This window comes from Oncorhynchus keta, chromosome 26, assembly GCF_023373465.1.
Source record: "Oncorhynchus keta strain PuntledgeMale-10-30-2019 chromosome 26, Oket_V2, whole genome shotgun sequence".
Taxonomy (NCBI): domain Eukaryota; kingdom Metazoa; phylum Chordata; class Actinopteri; order Salmoniformes; family Salmonidae; genus Oncorhynchus; species Oncorhynchus keta.
The window spans coordinates 1,173,234-1,187,058 of NC_068446.1; the positions used below are offsets into that span (position 1 = coordinate 1,173,234).

General features: G+C 43.2%; 1 protein-coding gene across 2 annotated transcripts in view; it reads left to right on the plus strand.

Annotated features, from left to right (window-relative positions):
* Positions 1-344: 344 nt before the first annotated feature.
* The window catches only part of LOC118358606 (myosin light chain kinase family member 4-like), a 68,438-nt gene continuing 54,957 nt past the window's right edge, over positions 345-13,825 (plus strand). For both annotated transcript variants that reach the window (XR_008079885.1, XM_052480010.1), the window contains exon 1: positions 345-733. Coding sequence is in view for 1 of the 2 variants with exons in the window: in XM_052480010.1 (XP_052335970.1) it covers positions 678-733 (56 nt within the window). In the remaining variant the exon portion in view is untranslated. The remainder of the gene's footprint in view (positions 734-13,825) is intronic.

Genomic DNA, 13,825 nt, shown 5'->3' on the forward strand with positions numbered 1-13,825 from the left:
CCCCTGTCCCTGTCCTAGTTGTCAGCCCTTTCTTATCCTTATCTCCCTTCCATCCGTCTCCGTTCTTCTCTCCTCATCCCCCCCGCCTTGTCCCCCCCCCCGCCTTGTCCCCCTCTCCCCCGTTGGGAGACTCATGGCGCTACAGCATTCCAGGCATTCCATTATAACAAGCCACATTCCCTGGAACACTTCCTCACCCCCATCTGTTCCTGTGGTCCTGGAGGGGTGCAGATATATAAACCCTCCTCTAGTTTGTATGCCTCCTGCCCCCCCCCTACTCCCACTATACCACTCCTTCTCTACCTCCTGCTTCTATACCCCTCCTCCCCCTCTTAACCCCTATTCTCTCTATATACCTCTCCTGCCCCTCCTCTCCTCTGTACCCCTCCTTCTCACCTCCCAACCTCATCATCCCACTATATTCCTCCTCAGCCCCTCCATAGTATTGATTCTTATCCCTTCAGGGCCACTACAGATCACACTAACTCCAGCCCTGTACACCGAGTTGTCTTACGAAACACACAAACGGGACAGGACAAATACTATTCTATTACCAGACCCGTCACCCCAGTGCTCAACTGAGCTGGGAAGTTTATCTTACTGTGCCCACTGCTCATCCCAGGAGAGAGGGACAGAAACAGTGGACAGAAGAGAAAGAGGAACTCCATCGATGAGATATGGGAGGGAAGGAGAAGAAGATTTTGGGCATTACTGATGTTCCGAAATACCAGGGGTGAGTGTCACTCACAGTTTGCTTTTACAAATGAGCTGTGATAACTAGAAAAAGAAGACGTTGATAATGCCAAACAATAATTCAGTCGGACTTTTGTTTTTACATATTTGCATTCTGGTATGGAAATAGATTAGAGCCCTTTAAGTTTAAACTCTCGTTAGCTTTTGTTGTTTCTGTGTTGGTCTCTGTTATTCTACAGAGGTTCTGTGCAATCCCATCCATGCACAATAACAATGCTATGAACGTTAAACACCCAAGCTAGCAAATAACGTTCTGAAATCCATGGGTTTCTTAGAGCTTGGTGATGTTCTCAAATGATTCCGTGAATGTTAAGAAACAACGTTTCAGTACTTCCACAGAACATTCCACAAGTTCCGATGTAGTTCTATTTATGGTAATATTTTTACTACATTCTGGAAATGTGCTCAAAAATTGTGTAACTTAAGCGATGTTCTCAAAATGTCCAGAGAATATATGGCTGTCTATTATGGCAGTTCTTGGTAATATTTTGGAAATGTAAAAAGAAAATGGAACTCTACATATTAACATCATAGCTTTCAATTCCATCTTTGAATTTTCCATAAAAATCACAAGAAAACGCTCAGGAAACGTTATTTAAAAACATATATGTTCCGTTCTCAGTGTCAACAAAACTATCTCTAACTTCTCTCTTGTTAAGTATGTTCAGGTGTGCTAAAATGAACAGCTTTGTATGCATAAAAAAAGATGGCATGCTACCTCCATCCTGGTGGTGCAGTGGTCTAATTCCTGGGGTAGAGAAGAGAAGGTCATAGGTTTGAATCTCACTCTGTCAAAATGTGTTTTCCATGATTAATGCCTAAATGAATGTCCACGTGTCCTACTGTGCTTAGACTTCAAAGATGTTTACCCCAAATAAGATAACAGTGTAATAAAAATAAAAAATAACATTTGAGTGTGAAGAAAACTTTCAATAATAACCATAGCACATTTTTCGCAACATTGAGAGAATGTTCTCAGAATGCTATTTAATTACCTTCAAATAGCCTGTCTGACAGATACTTTTCCAACCGCTTACAAGAAGCCTGACGCAAGCCTATATCAGTCAACCTTTGGATGAGAATGTGATGGTCAATGGTATCGAAAGCCTTGGAAAGGTCTATAAATAAGGCGGCGCAATGATTGTTATGATCCAAGCAATTTAAAATCTAAAATCTAAAACAAGCGTAGCAGCTGAAACTGTACTATGTCCTGGTCTAAAACTGGATCGGTGCACATTCTTAACTGAGAGATAGTCCGGGATACTAAAACTATGGAAAGACGAGATCGTTCGGAAATGGGACAGTAGTTATCTATGTCGGGAGGATTTCCTCCTTTATATAGGGGGAAGGCATGTGCCGCTCTCCGGATCCTAGGGAACAAGTTAAACATCTAGGTCAGTGGTTCTGTACAAAGTGGGGAAGAGAGCTGCAGTGAGAAGGGATCACGTGTATCAGCCCCTATGCTTTTTTAAAAATTTTTTAACATCAATCTTTAACACAGCACTTCATACATCATAGACATGAAAGGGTTGAAATGAAAATAAATCGGTGGCCAGCTGAAGCAAAATGGCTATTAAAAGCATTACAATTTTCCATTTTCGTCTAGGGACCACAGGCTGTCAAAACCTGCCGGGGCAATGAGGGGTTGGAGTTTTGTTTCAAACATTTGACCACTTCTCCAGAAATCGGCTGGATTTACCACCACTCTCTGAGACACAACTCAAGGCATTTGTTGATTTACTTTTTAACCAGGGATAGACGTCTATTTCTCAAATCTCTGAAGGACTGCCAATCAGACATAGAATCAGTCCATCTAGCCGTGTTTAAAGTTGGGGTGAATTAGTTGAGTTATCAGCTGAGTTAGATTTCGCTAGGTACCAAATATATTTCAGCTCATCAACCAATCTAGATTAAGATCACCCACTATCAGTAAGTCAGATTGAGCCTGGTTAGACGGCAGGTCACACAATTGTATTTTCTAAGAACTCAGTATGGAGACAGAGATAAATTCCCACTAGCTTCAGATTGCCATTTTTACCAAGTCCCACATGTAGGACCTTTTTGTTGTTGTTGTAGGACATTCGAATTGCTTAGGGACAGAGTTTGTGATGGATACCAACACATTTAAATAGCTCTTTATGTATATGGGGACAGCCCCTCCTCTGCCAACTCTATCATCTAAAAGCATTATAACCAATCAGATACACATCAAGAGTCCTTAATAGACTTCTTTAGCCGCGATTCAGTTTAACCAGAACGTCCACGTTGGTTTGAAAGGCCGGAGTTACAATAAAATCCATTATCGAAAAAATAACTTCTGGAATTTACATGAATCAGTCCAAGGCTGCATCTGCGGGATTTCAGATCAGCCTGAGTTATAATACACACATGCCATGTCCAACAGCATGCCAAATCATCCAACTTCCAGTAGGGGGCCTAGTCGCCTTCCTGACCACCCCCCCAGCCAGAAATGCAATGATAATAGATGCTACATTACAGTATCTACTTCTCCACTTCTTATAGTTCAATATACCTTGCTTTTTCACTTTGTCAATATAATTACTTGTACTGCAAATAATAATGGAGCAAATGAGTGCTATAACAGTTACAGTATAATGCAGACTACAACATCAACACCTACAACTGCAACAGTTTCTCATGTCTGCACAGAGAGATGATGTACACAGGCAGAAAACAGGGAGATCTGAATGTGAGATTCAGACAGTTCCACATGTCTGCACAGAGAGATGATGTACACATGCAGAAACAGGGAGATCTGAATGTGAGAGGGGGGGGCTTGCTGTGGAATGATTTAAGATACTCTTTGAAGATGGTTTCAGATGGTTTCATGTGCCTTCATGTTTGTTTGCCTCATACATGCATTCCTATAGACTTGGGGTTAGGTTATGGAGCATTTAGGTGTTGTAATCAAATACACCCCCAGTCCAGCCTTTCAGTAAAAGTAATGGTGATGATACTGTGATACTCTGATCTCTCTGTGTGTGTGTGTGTGTGTGTGTGTGTGTGTGTGTGTGTGTGTGTGTGTGTGTGTGTGTGTGTGTGTGTGTGTGTGTGTGTGTGTGTGTGTGTGTGTGTGTGTGTGTGTGTGTGTGTGTGTGTGTGTGTGTGCGGAGGAATGTTGTTGGCGTGTGTGTGTGTGTGTGTGTGTGTGTGGAGGAATGTTGTTGGCTTGAATGGAGAAAATAAACTGATGGCTCACGTATTATATTCAATTTATTTGGCATTAACCTACTATTAATTAGTGAAGTGGACTCTGCCACAGTGTCAGTTAGCGAGATAATGTCACGCAATCACACATCCTCTCTTGAGGGCCTCTAAAGAGAGGGGACAAGGGACAAACACAATCTACTTGGCCTCCTTTGGGATCTTTCTGGTAAACTGTGTTCATGTTTGGATAGTGTCGTCAATTAGTCCGGGGGTATTTGGAGATCTACACATTAGACTCTGGCTAAAGGCCTGGGAGCTGCCAGTCAGATCTACACGTTAGTCTCTGGGCTAAAAGCCTGGGAGCTGCTAATCAGATCTACACGTTAGTCTCTGGGCTAAAAGCCTGGGAGCTGCTAATCAGATCTACACGTTAGTCTTGGGGCTAAAAGCCTGGGAGCTGCTAATCAGATCTACACGTTAGTCTTGGGGCTAAAAGCCTGGGAGTTGCTAATCAGATCTACACATTCGTTTCTGGTCTAAAAGCCTGGGAGTTGCCAATCAGATCTACACATTCGTTTCTGGGTTAAAAGCCTGGGAGCTGCCAGTCAGGGCCAAAACTGGGTTCAAAAATATTTGTATCAACATAACAAGGTTCAACAACTGAGACAAAAACTGAACAAGTTCCATAGACATGTGACTAACAGAAATGGAATAATGTGTCCCTGAACAAATGGGTGGGGGGGTCAAAATCAAAAGTATGGCCACCAGCTGCATTAAGTACTGCAGTGCATCTCCTCCTCATGGACTGCACCATATTTGCCAGTTCTTGCTGTGAGATATTACCCCACTCTTCCACCAAGGCACCTGTAAGTTCCCGGACATTAATGGGGGGAATGGCCCTAGCCTTCACCCTCCGATCCAACAGGTCCCAGACATGCTCAATGGGATTGAGATCTGGGCTCTTCGCTGGCCATGGCAGAACACTGACATTCCTGTCTTGCAGGAAATCACACACAGAACGAGCAGTATGGCTGGTGGCATTGTCATGCTGGAGGGTCATGTCAGGATGAGCCTGCAGGAAGGGTACCACATGAGGGAGGAGGATGTCTTCCCTGTAACACACAGTGTTGAGATTGCCTGCAATGACAACAAGCTCAGTCTGATGATGCTGTGACACACCGCCCCAGACCATGACGGACCCTCCACCTCCAAATCGATCCGGCTCCAGAGTACAGGCCTCGGTGTAACACTCATTCCTTCCACGAAAAACACAAATCCGTTGATTTGAAAATCCGAAAAACAATCACCCCTGTTGAGACAAAACCGTGACACTTTTTGCCAGACCAAGCTGGTTCAGCGACGGTGGGTTTGTGCCCATAGCCAACGTTGTTGCCAGTAATGTCTGCTGAGGACCTGCCTTACAACTGGCCTACAAGCCCTCAGTCCAGCCTCTCTCAGCCTATTGCGGACAGTCTGAGCACTGATGGAGGGATTGTGTGTTCCTGGTGTAACTCGGGCAGTTGTTGTTGCCATCCTGTACCTGTCACGCAGGTGTGATGGTTGGATGTACCGATCCTGTGCAGATGTTGTTACAGATGGTCTGCCACTGCGAGGATGATCAGTTGTCTGTCCTGTCTCCCTGTAGCGCTGTCTTAGGCATCTCATAGTACGGTCATTACAATTTATTACCATGGCCACATCTGCAGTCCTCATGCCTCCTTGCAGCATGCCTAAGGCAGATGAGCAGGGACCCTGGGCATCTTTCTTTTGGTGTTTTTCAGAGTCAGTAGAAAGGCCTCTTTAGTGTTCTATGTTTTCATTACTGTGACCTTAATTGCCTACAGTCTGCAAGCTCCGTTCCACAGGTGCATGTTCCTTAATTGCTTATGGTTCATTGAGCAAGCATGGGAAACAGTGTTTAAACCCTTTACAATGAAGATTTGTGAAGTTATTTTGTATTTTTACGAATTGTCTTTGAAAGACAGGGCCCTGAAAAAGCGATGTTTCTTTTTTTCGCTGAGTTTACAAATACAGATAGGTGTTTGTTGTGCTTAAGATCCCGGAGTGCATCGTTAAGCTATGCACAGAGCTTCACAGACCCCTTCAAAGTCTCTAGACTCTTTCTCTTGTTCTCCGTCTAGCGCGCTCTATTTCTCGCTCGCTCACACACAAACATTTACCACGCATACATACACACATTATGACACGCATACCGCATTGTCTCACATTTTTCTTCTCTGTATGTCAATCCTATATTTAGCACTTTGTTGCTATGCCACATTCTCCCAGACTGTTTTATAACTAACTGTCTTTTACCAATGGAGTTTTCCATTTCTGGTGATAGCATGCCTTCCTTTAACTCCTTTAACCTCTGTCCACAACCTTTGACCTGTCACCACTCTGCCCCTCTGATGCCCCAAAATAACCCTCTTTAAAGCAGGTGATCCCCAGTCACCTCCCCCCTGGGGTGACCCAAAGCCCCCTTGAGAAACACTGAGGTCCCTGAGGTTGTCTGCGGTCTGTTCTGGTCTGCATTCTAAGTGGCTCCCTATCCACAGGCCTCATAAGACTTGTCTAACCCCCGGTACTAGTTGTCTAACCCTAACCCCCGGTACTAGTTGTCTAACCCTAACCCCCGGTACTAGTTGTCTAACCCTAACCCCCGGTACTAGTTGTCTAACCCTAACCCCCGGTACTAGTTCTCTAACCCTAACCCCCGGTACTAGTTGTCTAACCCTAACCCCCGGTACTAGTTGTCTAACAGTCCCCCGGTACTAGTTGTCTAACCCTAACTCCCGGTACTAGTTCTCTAACCCTAACCCCCAGTACTAGTTGTCTAACCCTAACCCCCGGTACTAGTTCTCTAACCCTAACCCCCGGTACTAGTTGTCTAACAGTCCCCCGGTACTAGTTGTCTAACCCTAACTCCCGGTACTAGTTCTCTAACCCTAACCCCCGGTACTAGTTGTCTAACCCTAACCCCCGGTACTAGTTCTCTAACCCTAACCCCCGGTACTAGTTCTCTAACCCTAACCCCCGGTACTAGTTCTCTAACCCTAACCCCCGGTACTAGTTCTCTAACCCTAACCCCCTGTACTAGTTCTCTAACCCTAACCCCCGGTACTAGTTGTCAAATGGCGGCTGCAGAGTTTGGATTGATTTGATTTTGTCGGTAAAAAATACATATATAAACACGCGATTTTTAAAAGCGCATAATAAAGTCGGGACTTATTTCCATTGTGGTCCATTTTTTTTTTGTTAGCATAAATACATATACATGGATACAGACACATTACAGAGATACAGACAAATAACCTCCAGATGAAAGGGGGTTAAAAAGTACAGTTCTAACAAGTTTGTTTTGGCTTGTCTGTAGCTTATTCTTTAGATCATCAACCAGATTCAGCCATTTTAGTTCTTAAACGGATGGTCGGGGGGCCGGAACGTAATTACGAATAATTTGTAGGCTGCAAATTGACCACAAAAAGCCCAAATAGATATGATATTTCACTAAAACATAATCATTTCAAACCTTACATTTCATTTGATTACAATGACATGTCTCTCTATTTTCCATAGGAATACTTCAGAACATCTTCTTAAATTAAAATTAGCTGATTTCCTGGTGTTTTCACAGTCTCATTCCTTCCCAAAATGTTTATTTCATTTGTAGTTATTGCTGAGGAGTATTTCTGTCCTTTTGTGGGGGAAAAACTAATTCTGATTGGCTGGGCCCTGGCTCCCAAGTGTGTGAGCCTATGCCCTCCCAGGCTTACCCGTGGCTGTGCCAAGTCATGTGAAATCTATAGATTATAGGGCCTGATTTCCTTATATGAACTGGAACTCAGTAAAATCTTAGAAATTGTTGCATGTTGTGTTTATATTTTTCTTCAGTATATTTTGGACAAACGTATGCATGCCTACAGGAGCCCTTTGGAGCCTGTTTAGATGAAAACATTGTGACTGGTTGTATTTATAAAAGCTAATACATTGAAAAAGTTAAATGATACATATTTTAAGATATATTGAAGCATTAGGTTCTAGGTTCGCGGTGAATAGATAGTCCTTACTGCTGTTAGGAGAAGAGGCATGCAGAGCACACATTCAACTGTACAGAATAACTTGGCCTGCCGGGACATACATTATACAGTGGGGAGAACAAGTATTTGATACACTGCCGATTTTGCAGGTTTTCCTACTTACAAAGCATGTAGAGGTCTGTAATTTTTTATCATAGGTACACTTCAACTGTGAGAGATGGAATCTAAAACAAAAATCCAGAAAATCACATTGTATGATTTTTAAGTAATTCATTAGCATTTTATTGCATGACATAAGTATTTGATACATCAGAAAAGCAGAACTTAATATTTGGTACAGAAACCTTTGTTTGCAATTACAGAGATCATACATTTCCTGTAGTTCTTGACCAGGTTTGCACACACTGCAGCAGGGATTTTGGCCCACTCCTCCATACAGACCTTCTCCAGATCCTTCAGGTTTCGGGGCTGTCGCTGGGCAATACGGACTTTCAGTTCCCCCCAACGATTTTCTATTGTAAGTGCTATTGTTGTGAAGTGGAAACGTTTAGGAGCAACAAAGGCTCAGCCGCCAAGTGGTAGGCCACACAAGCTTATAGAACCAGACCGCCGAGTGCTGAAGCGCGTAACGCGTAAAAATCGTCTGTCCTCGGTTGCAACACTCACTACCGAGTTCCAAACTGACTCTGGAAGCAACGTCAGCACAATAACTGTCTTTCGGGAGATTCATGAAATGGGTTTCCATGGCCGAGCAGCCGCACACAAGCCTAAGATCACCATGCATAATGCCAATGTTGGCTGGAGTGGTGTAAAGCTCGCCACGATTTGACTGTGGAGCAGGGGGAACCTGTTCTCTGGAGTGATGAATCACGCTTCACCATCTGGCAGTCCGATGGACAGTCCGGGAGAACGCTACCTAAAAAAATATACCCTGATGAAGACATCTTGTCTGTCGAAACGTTGGACAATAATATTTTTTGCATCTGAGCTCCTAGAGTGTGTGGCTCTCCTTTATTTTTGAAGTGTTCTACTCCGCTAGCCAGCACCTTGCCTAAATAGGTGTGCATTTCTTTCGCCTCGGGAGAACGCTACCTGTCTGAATGCATAGTGCCAACTGAAAAGTTTAGTGGAGGAGGAAAAATAGTATGGGGCTGTTTTTCATGGCTCGGGCTAGGCCCCTTAGTTCCAGTGAAGGGAAATCTTAACACTACATCATACAATACATACATTCTAGACAGTGCTTCCAACTCTGTGGCAACAGTTTGGGGAAGGCCCTTTCCTGTTTCAGCATGACAACGCCCCCGTGCACAAAGCAAGATCGGTGTGGAAGAACTTCACTGGCCTGCACAGAGCCCTGACCTCAACCACATTGAACACTTTTTGGATGAATTGGAACGTTGACTGCGAGCCAGGCCTAATCGCCTAACATCAGCGCCCAACTTCACTAATGCTCTTGTGGCTGAATGGAAGAAAGTCCCTGCAGAAATGTTCCAACATCTAGAGGAAAGCCTTCCCAGAAGAGTGGAGGCTGTTATAGCAGCAATGTTCCAACATCTAGAGGAAAGCCTTCCCAGAAGAGTGGAGGCTGTTATAGCAGCAATGTTCCAACATCTAGAGGAAAGCCTTCCCAGAAGAGTGGAGGCTGGTATAGCAGCAATGTTCCAACATCTAGTGGAGAGCCTTCCCAGAAGAGTGGAGGCTGTTATAGCAGCAATGTTCCAACATCTAGAGGAAAGCCTTCCCAGAAGAGTGGAGGCTGTTATAGCAGCAATGTTCCAACATCTAGAGGAAAGCCTTCCCAGAAGAGTGGAGGCTGTTATAGCAGCAATGTTCCAACATCTAGAGGAAAACCTTCCCAGAAGAGTGGAGGCTGTTATAGCAGCAAAGGGGAGACCAACTCCATATTAATGCCCATGATTGTGCAATGAGATGTTCAACGAACAGGTGTTGACATACCTTTGGTCTTGTAGTATATGTGGCCACATTATTATAGGACTAACTAATGCAAATGGAATGAAACATTCCATTTGCAGCTGTATAAACAGGGCTTTTGCACCATTATTCAAATGACATTTTCACTGAAGCCTAGAGTAGAGTTTTGTACTCACTTGAAACAATAATGCAATTATTCATTACACTGTGGTGTTATAGGGTAGTCTAGGTAGGGTCATTTGAAAATTATATTGTCTCAAAGCAAAAGGTCGTTAGGGGAGCTTTTTGTCTCACGTCTTCGCTTTTCGTTCATGAGATGCACATGCACTTTCCGCTCTCTCAGCTTGTCCTAATTTGTTCTTGTGGATTCATGTTGAAAATTTTAGCATTGAATGCTTTTTAAAAATGTGTGCTATGACTGCTAGTAGGCCTATTGCATATCTGGACAAACAATCCACCTACCACTATTTTCACTATGAATGGTGGATAGAGGGCAGGATAGACAGTTAGACTGGTAAACTATATTGACCTGTGGTATAGTGAAAGTTAGAGTGAAAATGCGTAGTACATAAGGCAAGTGCCAAAACACCTTGATATAAGGGAGGCGCATGCAAGCAGATGAGGAAATGTGGCTATGATTGTAACGGCTCTCTTCTATCTCCTCCTCTGACGAAGAGGTAGAACAAGGATCGGACCAAAATGCAGCGTGATGATGATTCATGATATTTTAATGAAGGAAAAACTATACAAACAGAAACTACAAAAATAACAAAATGAAATAACGAAAACCAAAACAGCCCTATCTGGTGCAAACACAAAGACAGGAACAATCACCCACGAAACACTCACAGAATATGGCTGCCTAAATATGGCTCCCAATCAGAGACAACGATAAACACCTGACTCTGATTGAGAACCGCCTCAGGCAGCCATAGACTAATTAGACACCCCACAAAACCCCAAGACAAAAAAACACACCACAATAACCCATGTCACACCCTGGCCTGACCAAATAAATAAAGAAAACACAAAATACTAAGACAAAGGCGTGACAATGATGGAAGAAATGATCCAGTAAAACCTGCAAAAGAGCAAATGTAAACTAGTGAAAAAACGTACAACCCTTTTCCCGTGCCCAATAAAAAACAACCATCCCAAAAGCAAAAAAGAAAAGTTTGACAACCCTCCCCTATTTTGGAAAACGTCCTTTAGTTTTTTGGTTTAGTTGACTAATTCGACCATAAAAAAAAAAAACAAGCATAACTTAACTTGAAAAAGCCATACATTAATTTGTATTTGATTTCATTTGATTTAACAGCTAAGAACAAATTCTTACTTACAATGACGGCCTACCAAAAGGCAAAAGGCCTCCTGCGGGGATTCAAAATAAAAATATAGGACAAAACACACCACGACAAGAGAGACAACACAACACTACATAAAGACGACAACATAGCATGGTAGCAACACAACATGACCACCACATGGTAGCAACACAAAGCAGGATACAAACATTGTTGGGCACAGACCACAGCACAAAGGGCAAAGAAGGTTAGAGACAACAATACATCAAGCAAAGCAGCCACAACTGTTAGTATAAGTGTCCGTGATTGAGTCTGCATGAAGAGATTGAGATAAAACTGTCTACTTTGAGTGTTTGTTGCAGCTCGTTCCAGTCGCTAGCTGCAGCGAACTGAAAAGACTAGCGACCCAGGAACACATGAGTAAAGCCATGGAGGATAACACACAATAAAGTCTGGGACTTATTTCCATTGTGGTCCTCTTGAAGCAAGATAATAAGATGGTAAGATCGAACACGGTATGACAGCGAGATGATAAAACAGAAAACAAAGAAGAACATCTATCTCACCATTGTAGTTACATCATAGGGGTCATTCATATGGGCACAGAATACAGTTGTTTTACTTTATTTTTTAAAGCTGCCCAGAGAGGACGTAATTTTTATGGGAAGAGGCAACTCATTCCCCTCTGAGGCTCCAGTATCCAATAAATTACCTTTCCCAGCGTTATACCGGAACCTGTATAAGCACACATTAGCAACACCTGATCTGGTACTGTGAATGTGTGCATTCCCAACACAGGGAAAGTAAATCAGTTAGATATCTGGGCGCAGAACCATAAATAGTCCTGTAAACCAAACCCAGTCTAGGTTTGAGGCTAGGGGACACCCTAGCCTCAACAGGCAGCCAGTTGAGTTCCTGAAAGCAGCTCCTGCCTATGTAGGTATGTGAACTCACCTTTAATACTGGTCAGCTTATTCTGGGCTATTTGGAGCTTCCCCTTCATTAGTTTAGATAAGCCTCCAAACCAGGAAGTACTAGCGTAGTCAAAATGTCATTGAATGAGGGCAGTTGCTAGCACGTTCATGGAGTCCTTATCAAGCAGCTTGGACATTCTAGACCAACAGTCCTGGCATTAACCTTCCCTAGCCCTTTAGTGGCCATGCTCACACCTCCCAAGCTTCCATCAAGGATATATCCCAAGTAGCTATCAGAGGTTTTAGTAGTCAGCACCTCAACCCCAGCTCTACTCTGATTTCAGAGGACCTACTCAATTTAGGTATGGATGCAAAAACAATTCCCTCAGATTTACCTAAGTGTAGAGATAGCGTATTATCTCCAATCCATTTGTTAATTTTAGTAAGCTCTGCGCTAAGTATTCTCTCGAACATAGTTTTACTTTTGTGAGACACCAGAAGTGTAGAGTCATCCGCATAAAGGAAAAGACGGCAAGAACAACCATCTTTCATATTGTTAATCTACAGTAGAAACAGTAGAGGCCCAAGCACCCTCCCCTGCGGAATGCCACAACTCATTGGTTTTGCCTGACACAGTGAACCATTAACCTCTACTACTTGCTCCCTACAGTGGTTAAATCAAATGTTATTTGTCACATTCGCCGAAATGCTTACTTACAAGCCCATAATCAACAATGCTGTTGTAAGAAAAATAAGTGTTAAGATAGTATTTACTAAAATAAACTGAAGTAAAAAAAATAAAAAAAATTAAATAATAATAATTAAAGAGCAACAATTAAATAACATAAGTGTAGGCTATATACAAGGGGTACTGGTAGAGAGTCAATGTGGGGGGGGCACAGGTTTGTCAATGTAATTGAGGTAACATGTACATGTAGGTAGAGGTAAAGTGACTATGCTTAGATAATAAACAGAGAGTAGCAGCAGTGTACAAATGGGGGTGGGGGGTAATGCAAATAGTATGGGAAGCCATTTGATTAGCTGTTCAGAAGTGTTATGGCTTGGGGATAAAACCTAAACCTGGTGTTCCGATATCGCTTGTCATGCGGTAGCAGAGAGAACAGTCTATGACTGGGGTGGCTGGAGTCTTTGGCAGCTGTTAGGGCCTTCCTCTGACACTGCCTGGTATAGAGGTCCTGGATGGCAGGAAGCTTGGCCCCAGTGATGTACTGGGCCGTACGCACTACCCTCTGCCGTGCCTGCGGTCGGAGATCGAGTAGTTGCCATACCAGGTTGTCGATGCAACCAGTCAGGAGGATGCTCTCGATGGTGCAGCTGTATAGCTTTTTGATGATCTTAGGTCCCATGACAAATCTTTTCAGTCTCCTGAGGGGGAATAGGTGTTGTCGTGCCCTCTTCAAGACTGTCTTGGTGTGTTTGGACCATGATATTTTGTTGGTGACATGGACACCAACGAACTTGTAGTCAGTCAAGTAATGTAGACATGAATCAGTGGAGTATGTTCTACTAAAACCTGACTGAAAATCATACATTAGACTTTGTTTGTTGACATAATTCATACATTTTCTCATGTACAAATCTCTCCAGGATCTTTGATGTTATACTGAGGATGGATACAGGCCTATAATTCCCAGGGTCAGACTCTATCCCCTTCTAAGGTATAGCTTTTGTCTGTTTCATGTCCCTGGGAAAG